Raw genomic sequence first — 18157 nt, forward strand, 5'->3', positions numbered from 1 at the left:
CTCGTTGGCTGTTTCTGAGAAGTAAAGCGTGACATCCAGCAAAGCGCTGCAGGTCACAGTTGAACCTGCAGCTGCAGCTGCTGCAACAAGGACTGAGCCTCAGTACATGGGGGCACAGGCTCAACCAGTTGAGCTACATAGACACCTCTGTATCAAATACTTTTGACAGAACCAGCCCCCAACACTCTTATTCTCAATGTAGGAAAGCAATACACTTTCTGAATGCTATATGTCTGTAGTCTGTGCTTGTAACGTTTAATGAGACTCTGATTATCCTCAAGGTCACAATAGGTCAATATATACACTAAGGCCAAGTTTAAAAAACTGACTCAAGGGACAAGGATTATAAGGAATGGTTACAATTTGGCTTATAAAATCATTAAGCGTTGATTTGTGTACACGGACACGTTTATCTCGTTTTTTTCGTGATGGTCAGCACGTTTTTTAAACTAATGGATTATATATATTTTAAGAGTCAGGACCCAGATCTGAACTTTACAAAGCTTGTTCAATATACAGGCACTTTGTTAAGTAAGGCTTTCTAGATAAATAGAATGCAGTGTTGCTTAGAGCGTGTGTGTGTGTGTGTGTGTGTGTGCGTGCATGTGTGTGTGTGTGTGCGTGTGTGTGTGTGTGCGTGTGTGTGTGTGTGTGTGTGTGCGTGTGTGTGTGTGTGCGTGCGTGTGTGTGTGTGTGCGTGTGTGTGTGTGTGTGTGTGTGTTGTTGCCATGCGTCTTAATAATGTTAATAATAATGTTTGTTGTCATTTGAGTTGAACTGTCTGAGTTTGGTCTCTGTTGTGTTTTCTGCTGCAGAGTGGTTCTGAAATGAATCAACTGTTGGTTTGGACTCTCTGGTGTGTGATGTCATGTGTCTGTTGACATGGTGATGATCTTTATTTTGTAGTCTAAATGTTACTCTAACACAGTGACGGTTGAATTAAAACTCCAGAAGTTAAAGAGCTCTGAGCTGTTCCCTGCTGAACTGAACATGTGTAAAGAAAGAGAAGGTGCTGTGCTGCCACCTGCTGGCTGTCTGACTCAACTGATATGATGCTGTCATCCAAACAGAGGTTTACAATCAGCATCTTATTGAAAAAGATAAGAATATGTATATAAAGGGTCTGATTTGAATGTGAACATTAGAGCAGGAATGTGCAGTTATTGTCCAGGAGTATAACAACTATGTAAACAGTTCAAACACTTTTGATCATATTTGTTGTCATAAATCACATGTATGTGGCTGCTGGCTCTGGGAGGCGGGACTTAGCTCTGTTGCGCATTCATTTGGACTGGCTCCCATTGGATGTTCCGGTCCGTTGGAAAGGGAACGTGATTGGCTACAACTGCCATGATTGACGTGTTGATAGCCAATGAGAGCTGTTTCTAAGATGGCTGCTCAGAGAGATGACGCAGCGTAATGGCGCTCCACAGTGGGAGCGCTTGCTGGACGTCGGGGGCTGTCCCGGGGTGAAAACTAAACAGAAAAAGGCGGGGATAGTTTCTTTGTGTAGGCAGCAACCTGAGGAAAACAAACATACCCGGAAACACGGTGCAGGGCGAGGAGACGAGGTCGGCTAACGAAGTTAGCAGACAGTTAGCATGGACTCTACAGGACAATATTCATAACCTGGATGAATTCTTTCCATCTGTGGACACTTCCGGACTACAGGGATATTAATAAGCCAGGAGAGGACGGGGATTGGAGGTTTAGGACAGCCTACAGGTAGGGAAGCGGCATCATGTTCTCCTTTTGGTCTTCTTCTTTTATCAACATCATGAGCACTAAGATGATGAAGAACGCTTTAGTGCTTGTGATTCCAGTCAAATGAAGTGAATGATTGAAGTCCAGAGAATGTTCCCAATCAAAGTGGAGGGTCTGTTCCGTCTCCTCATGCTAGCCACTGGCCAGCAATAGAAGGCTTCTAACGGCCCGCTGTTCCAGCTGGGGGGGTTGATCCAGGCGCCATGCGGCCGCTCTTTACAACAACAACACAACTCCCATATCTAGACCTATACACATACTACTTCATCATCCTACCAACACAACTCACATATCTAGACCTATACACATACTACTTCATCATCCTACCAACACAACTCCCATATCTGGACCTATACACATACTACTTCATCATCCTACCAACACAACTCACATATTTGGACCTATACACATACTACTTCATCATCCTACCAACACAACTCCCATATCTGGACTTATACACATACTACTTCATCATCCTACCAACACAACTCCCATATCTAGACCTATACACATACTACTTCATCATCCTACCAACACAACTCCCATATCTAGACCTATACACATACTACTTCATCATCCTACCAACACAACTCCCATATCTGGACTTATACACATACTACTTCATCATCCTACCAACACAACTCCCATATCTAGACCTATACACATACTACTTCATCATCCTACCAACACAACTCCCATATCTAGACCTATACACATACTACTTCATCATCCTACCAACACAACTCACATATCTAGACCTATACACATACTACTTCATCATCCTACCAACACAACTCCCATATCTAGACCTATACACATACTTCTTCATCATCCTACCAGCACGCTACACAAACGATGTACAGCATGTCCATATTGACGTATATGATGTAACGGGTTGTATTGTGTAAATGTCCATTCCAGACATTTTACACCAATGATTTATGAATGAAGACATTGAGTTTATCTAATAAAATACTTCAAACACTACACAGTGTACCTTTAAGTGACTGTCCTGATACTGATATAAGCTAATGCTAGCTTGTGTCAGGTAAAGTATTTGTTATTTCAGTAATTAGTAATACTTCAGTAAGATGCTGAAAATGAAGTTTGTTATGTGTGTTACTGAACAGTTTCTTTAATTGTGGATAGACCTTCTGCCTCCATAGACACACATGCATTAGGAGGAGCACAATGTTGATTAGGAAATGGCCGCCGTGTCAACATATTGCTCCAATAAACAGCAGTTGCCAATGTGAGTGAATGTATATTAGGGCTGTCAAAATAACGTGTTAATTTCGATTAATTAATCTGAGAAAAAAATAATGCGTTAAAAAAAATAACGCAGATTAATCCATTCCATATCGAGGTTTGACCAGGAGCCGTTCTAGCCCCACTGGACTGTAAAATGAAGGAGGAGACGAGAATGTTCTGCCTGGATCATTGACTGGAACATTTACTTATAAACATCTTCTTCCTGCCAACCCTGGCTACCGAAATCTGGTGCCACTGATATGTCTGCTCTTCTCTCTGATGCTCTGAAACACAAACACCGCTGCACATGACGCTAGTTAACACTATACTCAACAGCAGCTAACGTTAGCCTACCGCTAGCTAGTTAACACCATACTCAACAGCAGCTAACGTTAGTCTACCGCTAGCTAGTTAACACTATACTCAACAGCAGCAAACGTTAGCCTACCGCTAGCTAGCTAACACTATACTCAACAGCAGCTAACGTTAGCCTACCGCTAGCTAGCTAACACTATACTCAACAGCAGCTAACGTTAGCCTACCGCTAGCTAGTTAACACCATACTCGACAGGAGCTAATGTTAGCCTACCGCTAGCTAGTTAACACTATACTCAACAGCAGCTAACGTTAGCCTACCGCTAGCTAGTTAACACTATACTCAACAGCAGCTAACGTTAGCCTACCGCTAGCTAGTTAACACTATACTCAACAGCAGCAAACGTTAGCCTACCGCTAGCTAGCTAACACTATACTCAACAGCAGCTAACGTTAGCCTACCACTAGCTAGCTAACACTATACTCAACAGCAGCTAACGTTAGCCTACCACTAGCTAGTTAACACCATACTCGACTAGTGAGCTAATGTTAGCCTACCGCTAGCTAGTAAACACTATACTCAACAGCAGCTAACGTTAGCCTACCGCTAGCTAACACTATACTCAACAGCAGCTAACATTAGCCTACCGCTAGCTAGCTAACACTATACTCAACAGCAGCTAACGTTAGCCTACCACTAGCTAGTTAACACTATACTCAACAGCAGCTAACGTTAGCCTACCACTAGCTAGTAGCTGGATTAAACAGGGTTAAATGCTGACAGCTAACACTAAACGGTGTAAAGTGTGACTGTGTTTTACTGTAGAGGATTCAACACCGGGATGTAACAATCTGCCGTCGGAGAAACAACACAGACGGTGCGTTCAATGACACTGGTAAACTACAGCCTCGTGGTGCATTTGAAGTTATTGTAAATGTCCTTTTCCCATCTGGTTGTTGTTTTTGTCGTTCAACAGCTATTTACTAGTGAAATAAGTTATTGTTATTGTTATACATTATTATTAAATCATTTCATTTTGACCATATGGCCTTAGCAATAAACAAGCCTTCTTTAATGTCACCAACTGTTGTTTAGCACCCTTTTTTTTTCTTCTTAACTTTCTTAAAAAGTCTCGGTTCAGGCACCGTTAATTATGTATGTGATTAATTTTGATTAATTAATCACAGAGTATGTAATTAATTAGATTACAATTTTTTAATCGATTGACAGCCCTAAAATATATATATGTATATATATATATATATATGCTAGGATTACTCTGCATGCTTGTGTTGGTGAGGATTACCCTGCAGATTGTGAATGTGAGAACACAAACAAACGTACGAGTTTAGCTTGCCGGCCGTCTACAGCATAGCTCTTCTGCGGTCCGTCATGGTGATCATAAGTCGCGTGAGTGGAGCGTGACGTCACGTGCAAAGGGTCAATACTCTATTGAGATGACTGGGATAATTACAGCTCTTAGGTGGATTGAAGAGGTTAAACCATTGAGAGCTCTCATCTGTACAGATTCCATGGAACTATTCATAGCCTAGATACAGGTCACTCATCTAGGGAAGATTTGATATTGTATTTCTTTGTTAAACCAGCTGTTATTTCTGATGTTTGATGTGTATGAGAGTTAGGAGTTTAAGGGGTCGCTACGCGACCGTTGTGCTAATTATATCCAAGTTCATACATGCAAGTTTACCGCCTTCGGCTCATTTTCGGACTTGCCCCCACTGCTAAAAAAAATCCTAAAGCAAACACTGCCACTATAAGCATGTGGTTGTTGTTTGGGTCAATTATTCCCTGAAAGAACCAACCAGGCCTGCCTTGTTGCACCATCAAAACGTCTTTCTAAATTTTCCATTTTCAGAGTGTAGCTCGCTAGCTCAAAGTTTGTTGTTGTTTTCCTGAAACAAACGGAGTTTTGCAAGGCGAGGAACATCTGGTGATTTTCTGGTAAATGAACCGTCGTTGATTGAGGCTACTGTGCATGTAGCTTGTAGCTCCAGTTAATGACTTTTGTGTTGTTGTTTCAGTTTTGATGCAGGAGATACTTCTCACTCTGAAGTCCTATGGATTGGTCACCTCATCAGCCCTGGCATTTTCTCCATTCAAACAGAACATTTTAATATAGTAAAACATGGTAAACTATAAGTCACTCCCACCTCCCATTAGTTCTTCTAACCCTTGTATCATTATCTCTGCATGTTTCCCCCTTGGGTCTACCAAAGGAGCCCTCAGCAGACGTCAAGCTGGCGACCGTAGCAGGAAAGAAGGGCAAGAAGGCCGAGGAGGAGCAGCCTGCAGCACCTCCTGCAGCAGTGAAGGAGGAAGAGGAGGAGCAGCCTGCAGCAGTGAAGGAGGAGGAAGAGGAGGAGCAGCCTGCAGCAACTCCTGCAGCAGTGAAGGAGGAAGAGGAGGAGCCTGCAGCAACTCCTGCAGCAGTGAAGGAGGAAGAGGAGGAGGAGCAGCCTGAAGCAGCACCTGCAGCAGTGAAGGAGGAAGAGGAGGAGGAGGAGGAGCAACTTGCAGCACCTCTTGCAGCTGCAGCAGTGAAGGAGGTGGAAGAGGAGGAGCAGCAGCCTGCAGCACTTCCTGCAGCTGCAGCAGTGAAGGAGGAGGAAGAGGAAGAGCAGCCTGCAGCACCTCCTGCAGCTGCAGTGAAGGAGGAGGAAGAGGAAGAGCAGCCTGCAGCACCTCCTGCAGCTGCAGTGAAGGAGGAGGAGGAGGAAGAGGAGCAGCCTGCAGCAGTGAAGGAGGAGGAAGAGGAGGAGGAGCAGCCTGCAGCAGTGAAGGAGGAGGAAGAGGAGGAGGAGCAGCTTGCAGCACCTCTTGCAGCTGCAGCAGTGAAGGAGGAGGAAGAGGAGGAGGAGCAGCTTGCAGCACCTCCTGCAGCTGCAGTGAAGGAGGAGGAGGAGGAGGAAGAGGAAGAGCAGCCTGCAGCACCTCCTGCAGCTGCAGTGAAGGAGGAGGAAGAGGAGGAGCAGCCTGCAGCACCTCATGCAGCTGCAGTGAAGGAGGAGGAAGAGGAGGAGGAGCAGCCTGCAGCACCTCCTGCAGCTGCAGTGAAGGAGGAGGAAGAGGAGGAGGAGCAGCCTGCAGCACCTCATGCAGCTGCAGCAACAGTAAAGGAAGAGGAGGAGGAGGAGGAGGAGCAGCCTGCAGCAGTGAAGGAGGAGGAAGAGCATGAGGAAGAGGAGGAGTATGTGGTGGAGAAGGTTTTGGACCGCAGAGTGGTGAAGGGAAGAGTAGAGTTTCTGCTGAAATGGAAGGGGTTCTCAGAGTAAGTGTGTGTGTGTGTGTGTATGTATGTATGTATGTATATGTGTATATATATATATATATATATATATATATATATATATATATATACATAATAAACAGTCATGTGAACAAATTAGGACACCCATGCTAAAGTTGACTAAAAAAAGGAATAAAAAAAGCATCTTTTAGGAAATTGATCTTAATGCCTTAATTAAAAAAATGAGTAAAAATCCGATCTTTAAGGACACCAATTTTCTTTGTGAATGAATAATGTATCGTAAATAAATAAATGTTCTTCCTTAAAATACAGGGGGCATAAGTCAGTTCACCCCTATGTTAGATTCCCATAGAGGCAAGCAGACTTTTATTTTGAAAGGCCAGTTATTTCATGGATCCAGGATACTATGATCCTGATAAAGTTCCCTTGGCCCCCCCATCATCACATACCCTTCACCATACCCCCCCATCATCACATACCCTTCACCATACCCCCCATCATCACATACCCTTCACCATACCCCCCCCCCACATCATCACATACCCTTCACCATACCCCCCACATCATCACATACCCTTCACTATACCCCCCACATCATCACATACCCTTCACTATACCCCCCACATCATCACATACCCTTCACCATACCCCCACATCATCACATACCCTTCACCATACCCCCCCCCCATCATCACATACCCTTCACCATACCCCCCCCCCATCATCACATACCCTTCACCATACCCCCCCCCCATCATCACATACCCTTCACCATACCCCCCCACATCATCACATACCCTTCACCATACCTAGAGATTGGCATGGGGTACTTTCCATAAAATCATCTCTCAATGCAAATCAAACCAGCTGTTAGACTAACTGAAATACAACCATGCCAGTCTCTAGGTATGGTGAAGGATATATATATATATATATATATATATATATATATATATATATATATATATATATATATATATATATATAATGTGTATATATTAGGGCTGTTGGAACGAATGCCGAAATTCAAATATAATTTGAATAGTAAAAAAATCAATACTATTCGAATGCTGAAATTACTTTTCAAATGTGACTTTTTTTTTATAAATATGTTGGCTAATGTTAGCTAATCTCCCTCTTCTCGCCTTGGCCTACCCGCATGTGTCACTCATGTCACATTTTGTGACCAATTGCGGGAGTGAGAAACACAAGGCATTGTTAGGTCTAAGCTAGCACTATGTACCGTACGTTAGACCAGCATTACGAAGCTAACGTTATGTACCGAGTAATGTTAGTACACGGGGGAGTGACAGGCTGCGGTTGGAAATCGCAAGGACGGAAAATAGTTTTAACATGACTTTAAAATCGACTACTACCGAGCCAAAGTGCGTTTGTTAACATTAGTTAGCTCGTTCTTGTTTTCTAACTGCGTCGTGAGGTATAGTAACGGTAGCTTAGCTAGGAGATTCATGGAGAAAGCTTAGGTTTGTTAACTGCCCTACAGCTGTCGGTTAGCTTCTACTTCATATATTACCTTCTAACAGCTGTATTCTCAGTAACGAGACAATCTGCAAGAAGGAGGTTGCTTATAAATCACTAAAATAGTAGCTCGTGGTGGAAAATGAATGTAAACAAAGTTGTCTGCACGTCCCTTCAAGGCCAGGCTGATGTTAGAAGCCCCTCTAGTGGACAGAACGTGTAACAACAACCACATGCTTGTAATGGCATTGACAATGCATACGCCTAAGTAGTACATATTATTTTACAGTCTGCAATTGAGCATTAAATATTTGAATATTATTCGACTTTTAAAAAGAAAATCAAATGGAATTTGAATGGTATTATAGAGGAAGATTTACAGCTCTAGTATGATGTATATGTATATATGAGTTGCAGACCCGCAAATAACCTTACAAAATGGCAATAGAAAAAAGGAATAATACGAATTAGCAATTTGTTATATATAGAATTTATTGCCTAAAAACAAAGCCTGAGGAGATTTTCTTCTGTCTGCACTCACCTTTCCAGTGAGGATAACACATGGGAGCCGCAAGACAACCTGGACTGCCACGACCTCATCACCGAGTACATGCAGAAACACAAGGAGAAGGAGGAGAAAAAGAAGGAGGGCAAGAGGAAAGTTGTCAGTGAGGCCTCGGGAGACTCAGAGGAGCGAGGGAACAAGAGGAAGAAGAAGGAGGAGGAGGTGAGTGAAGGAAAGAGGTTACTCCAGAGTCCCAGAAATCTAATCTCAATATTAATGAATGTACACAGAGAGTTTCACAAATGTCTTTTAGGATTTATATATAAATGACTCTCAACATTGCAATAGTTGTTAGAATAATTTCATTATCAAGAATAGACAGAGACCACTGAAGATATAATAAAGTTAGTTTTACTTGCAAGTAGAATCAGTTTACAGTACTCACAGCACAAGTACAGAAAGTGACTAATGGGCAGCCCCCTACATCGACATATTTATAAGTGAAACATAATCATAATACAAAGTTGATGTCGTCAGTTGTTATCTGGTCAGTTTAGATGTCGTCTCCTCCATCGGGTCAGAGTCGATGATAGAAGAGATAGCCAGTGGCTCCATGTTATCTTGTGGGAGAGCAATCAGTATAATATGATATTCTTATGCAAACAGTTTCAATCTTAATGAAGACAGTAGAATGCAAATTATAATATATTCGATATATCGGCCGATATATATTTTTAAAAAAAATCCAGAGACGTGTAACAAAACATGAACAGATTTCCCTAACATTAGTTATTCGTAGTTATTTATGAGTCCTCACTAAAATAATGTGATAATGCAGTTTAGAAATAAACTTGTTTTATTGTCACAACAGAATGTCAAAATATATTAAAGTTCTGATCAATAAAATGTATAAAAATTAGGGCTGTCAATCAATTAAAAATTGTAATCTAATTAATTACATACTCTGTGATTAATTAATCAAAATGAATCGCATACATAATTAACGGTGCCTGAACCGATACTTTTTAAGAAAAAAAAAGAAGAAAAAAAAAGAAGGGTACTAAACAACAGTTGGCGACATTAAAGAATGGCTTGTTTATTGCTAAGGCCATATGGTCGAAATGAAATGATTTAATAATAATGTACTCGCTATAACAATAACTTATTTCACTAGTAAATTGCTGTTGAACGACAAAAACAACCACCAGATGGGAAAAGGACATTTAACAATAACTTTGAATGCACCGCGAGGCTGTAGTTTACCAGTTTCGCACCGTCTGTGTTGTTTTTCTGACAATGGCTCTGAATACATCCATGGACAATGGCAGCTGCAGATTGTTACATCCCGGTGTTGAATCCTCTACAGTAAAACACAGTCAAACTTTACACCGTTTAGCGTTAGCTGTCACCATTTTAACCGTTTTTAATCCAGCTACTAGCTAACGTTAGCTGCTGTCGAGTATAGTGTTAACTAGCGTCACGTGCAGCGGTGTTTGTGTTACCTGTATCGTCTATTTCAGAGCATCAGAAAGAAGTGCATATCAGTGGCACCAGATTTTGGTAGCCAACCCTATTCAGGAAGAAGATTTTTATAAGTAAATGTTCCAATTAATGATCCAGGCAGAACATTCTCGTCTCCCTCCTTCATTTTACAGTCCAATGGTGCTAGAACGGCTCCGGGTCAAACGTCAATATGGAATGGAGTAAGCTGCGTTATTTTTTTTTTAACGCGTTATTTTGACAGCCCTAATAAAAATACAAACTTTAGATATGAAACTTAAAGTCCTTCGAACAAAAACACAAAAAAAAAACAGAGTATTGCCAACAGGGACGTTGTAGAGCGCCCTCTGGTGGACAAACTATGCAACTATGCACTCAGAACATGGTTGAAGGGTGTTTCGTCCGTTTTTAATTTATTTTTTAAATATTCATTTATTGGTCATTATAAATGCAGATACCGATAGTTTGGAAAATGCCTAGTTGTTACGACATGGGGAATAGGAGGACCCAAAAGCAGAGAGCAGACGTCGGTAACGTGTGATCTTGAGGATTTATTTTGACAAAAAGAACAAAGTACTCATCAACAAAGAGAGTCCCGACTGCAGAGGGCAAAAACTTCTTCCAGAATCTTAAGGAAAACGAGAACAGGGAATCCAAAAAACCAAAAGTAGTCCAAAAACCAGGAAATAGAAACAAAAGGAAATCCAGGGAGTACAGAACTTGATGAGACTGACACACGGAGACAATACAACGATATGATACAAGACAAGGGGAACACAAAGCCCAACGGGATTGACTTCAGTGGCAGTTGAAGTGCATTCCTCCCAAACAGGCCAATGCTGGAGAGGCTCTGGGGCAAGCCCAGCCACTTCCTGATGTAGTTGTTGGCTTTTGATTCCATCTTCTGCAAAGTGGAGGTGGTGATCTCACACATCTTGAGAGGCCACATTAGCTGCCTATATAAGGTGAATTGGATGCACCAGATCTGGAATTTACCCGGAAGATGGCTCTTGTCGATCCGCGCTAGACCTTCGGTGAGTTGTAACATTACTGTATTAGCCATATGCTTATCTGACAAGTCGGCTGTATACCTGTTCCCCAAGGCTCCGGACGGGTTGTTCTGCCAGTGTTGGGATCTTCTCACTGTTCACTGTAAAAGAGATGTGATCATTTCTGTCTCCTTTGCGTATGGAGAGACTCAGGGACTTACAAGGTTTTATCCTCATCCTGGCCCAACTAAGGAGTTCTTCAAACCTCTTCATTTCATCTGTCTCCCACCGATGAGAATGATTTCAAAGACTGCTGTGAAGAGGATGTGAGAGACTGAGCAACCCATTGCAATGCCTTTCTCCAAGTGGTGCCAGCCTGTCATTGCATCCTGTGTTGTGTAGCAAATGGTGAAGCTGCTGAAGTAATTGGAAAAGAGGTTCCGAATGCTGGGTGGTATGTGAAAGAATTCCAGGGCAAACGTGATTAGCTGATGGGGAACGGAACCATAGGCATTCTCCAGGTCCAACCAAACTACATAGAGGTCTTGTTTTTTCACATCATCACATACCGTTCACCATACCTAGAGATTGGCATGGTTAGCCTAATTGCTGGTTTGATTTGCATTGAGAGATGATTTTATGGAAAGTACCCCATGCCAATCTCTAGGTGTGTATATATAGCTATCTATTACATAAGCTTCCACGTAACTCTATAACAGCAGGGAGGAAAGCCATGATCTCTGTGGAAAGGTCAGATGAAAAGGACTTACTGTATTAATAACTCCGAGAAAGATAATGGAATGTCTCACCTTCAATTCGCCCTCTCTTCTGACACACAATGGTCTCTCATGCTCCCCTATGGGTGCTTTGAACTGCCCCTCAGGAGTGGAACTCTGTGATTGGCTGGAACAGGAGGGGGGGTGTGGTCTGGTAGGGGTTAGGGCTGCCGTCCTGGAGACATCATGGCGTTACACAGGATCTCTGCTGCAGGTCAGACGCACACAGACACACACACACAGTGAGTTTAGTTCATTGTTGCTTGATTTGTGTTGTTCTAGGTTAGTTTCTCTTTCTGTTTGACACGTATAACTGTTAAAAATAACCGACGTAGCGTCGGAGTCGTCACCCGTTGGTTTCCGGACAGCCGTTGAAGTTTAAATGTCATTGATTTTTCTCCATAAGGATTTAAATATCAGCCCAAAATGTCTAAACCGTCTGAGGTAGACCGACCCCGAGCTGGGAGGATGTGACACGAATGTTTCTGCTTCTGTAGAAGACGCTAGTCCGGATTAAATCGGCCTGTTTTTAAGAAAAACATGTTTTATTTGCAATGTCAAAGAGTAGTACTACACTACCCACAATCCTAAGCGTTCTAACAGCGGCGTCTGACGTTACCAGAACCCGCGAAATGAAGTGTCTGGTAGTTAACTGTCTTGTTTCTTTGACTTTTCCGTATTTAAAATGTTTTTTTGAGCCAAATTAAATGTTTAATGGTCATGATTCATGTTGGATCTGGTTGGCTCGGTTCCGGGCTTTTAAAACTTATTTTAATAACGCTTTTAGTGAAACGTCAATGGAACAATTGAACAGTGGGAAACACTTCCGGAACCAGAGCCGAAAAATACGATTTAAAGAAGCTGTAAGACAGATTGTATATGGCCATAATATATTAAGTCAGTGCTAAAAGGGAGGGTTGTTGACAGGATGGTTTTATCTTAAGTTTCCAGCTGTAACTAGCTTTAAAAATGTCTTAAAAATACATTAACTACATTAAGTTCACTAACTCTCTCTCTCTCTCTGTTTGTCTGTTGCTGTAGAAACGGAGAGGAAGAAAGGGACTCAAACGTCACCACTGTCAGCACTGTGACAAATCCTTCACAACATCAAAATATTTAAAGATTCATCAGAGAGTTCACACTGGAGAGAATCTACACAGCTGTGATCAATGTGAGGCAGCTTTCGCACGACCGAGTCACCTAAAAAGACATCAGCTGATTCACACTGGAGAGAAGCCGTACAGATGTGATCAATGTGGGTCAGCTTTCACACAACAGAGTGACCTAACAAACCATCAACGCATTCACACTGGAGAGAAGCCTTACAGCTGTGATCAATGTGGGGCAGCTTTCAAACAACAGAGTCACCTAAAAAGACATCAACTGATTCACACTGGAGAGAAGCCGTACAGCTGTGATCAATGTGGGGCAGCTTTCACACTAAAGGGTTACCTAAAAATACATCAACGCATTCACACTGGAGAGAGGCTGTACAGCTGTGACCAATGTGAGGCAGCTTTCACACTACACAGTTACCTAAAACACCATCAACGCATTCACACTGGAGAGAAGCCGTACAGCTGTGATCAATGTGGGGCAGCTTTCACACTAGAGAGTACCCTAAAAAACCATCAACGTATTCACACTAGAGAGAATCTACACAGCTGTGATCAATGTGGGGCAGCTTTCGCACTACCGAGTCACCTAAAAAGACATCAACGCATTCACACTGGAAATAAGCCATACAGCTGTGATCAATGTGGGGCAGCTTTCGCACGACCGAGTCACATAAAAAGACATCAGATGATTCACACTGGCGAGAGGCCGTACAGATGTGATCAGTGTGAGAAAACTTTTTGTGAGAGTGGTGCCCTTGAAAAACACCAAAGTGTTCACACTGGAGAGAAGCCGCACTGGTGTGAACAATGTGGGAAAACTTTTTGTCACAGTAGTAGCCTTAAAAGACACCAGCGCATTCACACTGCCTCGTGAACATGTTTTCAGAGCCAAGCTGTTTCCTCCTGCATGTACATTATTGTGGCTACAACTACATGTCACAGTGTCCAGGCAAAACAAATTCCAGTATGACCCAATTCCATATAATTAACCGTAAAAACCTGGAGGACATTATACAACATCTGAAAACCTCCTCCTGTTGCCTTGATATTCTACCAACGGGCCTTTTCAGAAATGTTTTGAATTGTTTGGCTACAGATGTTCTACAGATTGTGAACACGTCTCTTCTTTCAGGTATCTTCCCACAGGCCCTGAAAACTGCAGTCATTAAGCCACTCTTAAAAAAAGAACAATCTAGACACGTCACTAATGAGCAACTATAGGCCGATATCAAACCTTCCATTTTTAAGTAAAATCATTGAAAAAACGGTTTCTCAACAACTCAACCTTTTCTTGTAACTAAACAACAGTTTTGATGCCTTCCAGTCGGGTTTTTGACCACATTACAGCACTGAGACAGCTCTTGTTAAAGTCTTTAATGACATCAACTTAAACACAGATGGTGGTAAAATTTCAGTCTTAGTATTACTTGATCTCAGTGCTGCATTTGATATGGTCGACATGACATATTACTAGACCGATTGGAAAACTGGGTTGGCATTTCTGGCTCAGTACTAAAGTGGTTTGAGTCTTATTTAAAGAAACAGGACTACTTTGTGTCTATAGGGAATTATACATCTGAGCATACAAATATGACGTCCGGAGTTCCCCAGAGGTGGTTGTTTTTGGTTGTTGGGAGTGTTATTGTTGTATTTAGGTTAGAAATCGTATATAGCTGGAAGGTTAGTTTTTTGAAGTGAGTAACTTTCATAAGTTCTTCTGTAAGCTGATGTTGTGTTGTTGGTAAGTCTGGTTTTATCTTTAATTTTAAGTCTGAGTTGTTGATATTGAAGGAATTGTTCTCTCCCAACCCCATATTTCTGTGTGAATGTGTTAAATGACATGAAATGGTTGTTCTCAAATCCGTGGTGAAGGTGCGTGATTCCTGTTTGTGCCCATATGGAGAATTAAAAAGGTTTGTTCTGTAACATGAACACAGAGTGGGGTGAACTTGTTTAATTCTAGTGATGATTTTGTGATTTGGTTGGTTTTCCACCAGGCTGTCAGTGTTGAATAGATGGTGATGCGTTGGCAGAAGTTGGATTCCTTGATTGATTGTGAGAGGAAGGGCAGATCTGCTATTGGGATGTTTGTACATTGGTTTTGTTCCAGTTCCAGCCATGGGTAATTGTGCTTGTGTATATTGATCCATTTAACCGAGTACTGTAATTGATTTGCCAGGAAGTAGTGATGGAAGTTTGTTGCCTCCAGCCCACCATGTGATTTTTTTATTTCTTATTTTGTAGTGTTGAGAGTGATATTCTGGGAACCATTTTTCTGTAGGAGTGATGGGGATCATAGAGAAAAGGTAGTTAATCTGGGGTAGGGTTTTCATTTTGACTGCAGGTAATCTTCCGATGAGTGTGAGTGGGTGTTTAGACCAGCGTTGGTATTCGTCTTTGATTTTGCGGTGGAGGGAAGTGTCCTGAGCTCCAACATCCCATGGGTCATCTGAGAGGGGTACTAACACTGATTTATTCTAGTTGATAGTGTCATGTGAGACATGGGGGAATCTGTTGATGATATTGTGACAACCAGACTCTGATAAATGATGTTGGGGAAGCTTTCACAGTGGTGTGGTCGCGGTGTTTCTACGGTTTTATTAGTACAGTTAATCTTTTTAAGTAAAAAATTAAATCATTTTTAAATAATTAATAATGTAAAAAATTCACCGTTGTTTGGAGAATAAAATGTAATACAGATTTTATCTACCTGGGTTGTGTGTCCAAGTAGAACCTATGTATAGAAAACAATGCTTTAATATTTCAATCTGATATCACATTTGGGCTTGGGAGTGGCATGGTGTCTCTATAGCACCCCCTAATGAGTTTTAGTCTTTGACCGCATTTGTGACATCCCATAAAATACTCACAAACTCAAAACCATGAAAACCTGTGAGCAATACGAGACTGGAGGGAGTTGGTTTAATTCGTGTTTAGTGCCCTGTAATGGGTGGAAGGCCTTCATTTGGACACAGCTGCTCTGATATTCACGTACATTGGTACACACATTGCTCTCATTATTACAGACATATTTCTAATTTACTTTTATTAGCTCCACCCAACTGGAAGTTGGCCATTTTTAATTGTATGCTCTGAAGTTATTCAGATACCATCATATTATCTTCCTTTGTGGACTTTTCATTTAATAATCTTTGTGTGACATTTCATATTGACTGTTTGTATTTTCTGTGACTGAATGTGGTTTTAAATCTGTTGAGGTGTGTTCAGACTGAAAGTAAAGACTCTGATGATGATGTCTTCCAGCCAACACTAAAGAATGATGGAGCAGCAGGGAACAGACCAAGTCAAATAGCAAACAACTGATTTATTTATTATTTGTCTGTTGCTATAGAAACGGAGAGGAATAAAGAGACTCAAACGTCACCACTGTCAACACTGTGACAAATCCTTCACAACATCTGGATATTTAAAGATTCATCAGAGAGTTCACACTGGACAGAATCTACACAGCCGTGATCAATGTGGGGCAACTTTCACACAACAGAGTCACCTTAAAAAACATCAACGCATTCACACCGGAGAGAAGCCGTACAGCTGTGATCAATGTGGTAAAACCTTTTCTCAGAGTATTAGCCTAGAAATCCACCAACGTGGCTTTCGCCAACACTGGAGAGAAGCCGTACTGGTGTGATCAATGTGGGAAAACTTGTTCTCACAGTAGTAACCTTAAAAAACACCAGCTCATTCACACTGCCTCGTTGTGAACATGTTTCAGAGCCAAGCTGTTTCCTGCTGCCTCCTCCTCATGCCCTGATAGCTGTGTTGTTATATTCTGATCTTCTCTCCACATTGAAGGCTGACCAGCAGTAACTTCAGCTTCTTAACAGCGTGGATGTTATCCTGGCTAACTACATATTACGCTCCCTCCCTTTGAAGGGATTAATTGTTCATGTGAAAGAAATGCTAAACAAAGCAACATGGAATAACATTTCACAGATGGAAAAGATGTTTTACAATATCTATTATGACAGCGTTAAATTTAATATCACAAAATGTAACAATAATCCTTTTAAGCTAACAATACGTTAAGTGACTGTCCTGATGTTGAATTAAGGTAATGCTAGCTTGTATCAGGTAAAGTATTTGTTATTTCAGTAATTAGTAATACCTCAGCTGAGTGTGTTACTGAACAGTTTCTTTAATTGTGGATAGACCAGCTGATTGTATTTGGGGGAAAGTTTGCGAGCTTTTGGCTAATTCTGGCATTTTTAACCCATGTATAATTATAAAAATAAATGTTTTATTAATTTGTTCTGTCCTCTTCTTAAATAAACTGAATAGAATTGAAGTTTCTTACTTTTTTTACAGGTTTATTCTTCTTTATGACACTCTTATGACTCCATATCATCCTTCAGTTTATCACAAACATTCAACATCAACACACATCTGGAGCTACATGGTTTTTATTGGACAGGAAGGGAAAATCACTTATGGAAAAAAACATCTCAAGATCAGTTTATTATAACTGTATGTCTCACTTTTGAAATTCTGCAGAAACTGCTTGTGAATGCTGAAAAGCTAAACAGCTAAAGCTGAACTAGATTGCTGGCTTTAATGCGTAAGAAAAAGGTAAAGCAGTGAGAAAAGTTAGAATGGTTTAAATTAGTAAAAATGTTAAATAACAGCAAGAATATATTATTCAAAAGTGTAATATTTTAGGCTTTTCTGAAAAGCTGTCACTACATTGAATTGCAGGCTTCAATGTGTAAGAAGAAAGTGAAGTTGTAGGAAAATGTGAAAATGGTTCTAATTAATATGAATGTCTTTAAAAGATTAATAATACATCGTATGAATTTTTGTGTAAAAGCCGATGCTAAACTGATTTGCCGGCTTTAATTTGAATGAATATATATTTAATATTTTCAAAAGTACAAATAGAATTTGCAAGTTTTAAGAAGATTCTTAATGAATAAAAGATGCGGAACATTTTAAGGTTTGAAGGCAGGTAGATAGAAAGACAGACAGACAAGATATGATGAAGCTGAATACAACTGTCATAGCTGAATGTTTTGTGAAGAGTTTAAAGTTTGAATGATGTCTGTAGTTAAAATGATGTGGGAGGAGTAGCATTCAAAAAGTCATAGTATAGTATGTCGGAAAAAGTCATAGTATAACATGTCAGAAAAAAATGCTAAAAAGTCAGTATAACATACTGACAAAAAACATGGCG

General features: G+C 41.0%; 1 protein-coding gene across 3 annotated transcripts in view; it reads left to right on the plus strand.

Annotated features, from left to right (window-relative positions):
* Window positions 1-16412, plus strand: part of LOC144513518 (uncharacterized) — a 42921-nt gene extending 26509 nt beyond the window's left edge. For 2 of the 3 annotated variants that reach the window (XM_078244616.1, XM_078244615.1), the window contains exons 3-5: window positions 5569-6620; window positions 8628-8805; window positions 12890-16412. In XM_078244616.1, the coding sequence (XP_078100742.1) occupies window positions 5569-6620; window positions 8628-8805; window positions 12890-13840 (2181 nt within the window). In that variant the 3' untranslated portion in view covers window positions 13841-16412. The remainder of the gene's footprint in view (window positions 1-5568; window positions 6621-8627; window positions 8806-12889) is intronic. The other variant, XR_013501140.1, reaches the window with a different exon arrangement.
* The last annotated feature ends 1745 nt before the right edge of the window (window positions 16413-18157 follow it).

This window comes from Sander vitreus, unplaced genomic scaffold (genome assembly GCF_031162955.1).
Source record: "Sander vitreus isolate 19-12246 unplaced genomic scaffold, sanVit1 ctg268_2, whole genome shotgun sequence".
Classification (NCBI taxonomy): domain Eukaryota; kingdom Metazoa; phylum Chordata; class Actinopteri; order Perciformes; family Percidae; genus Sander; species Sander vitreus.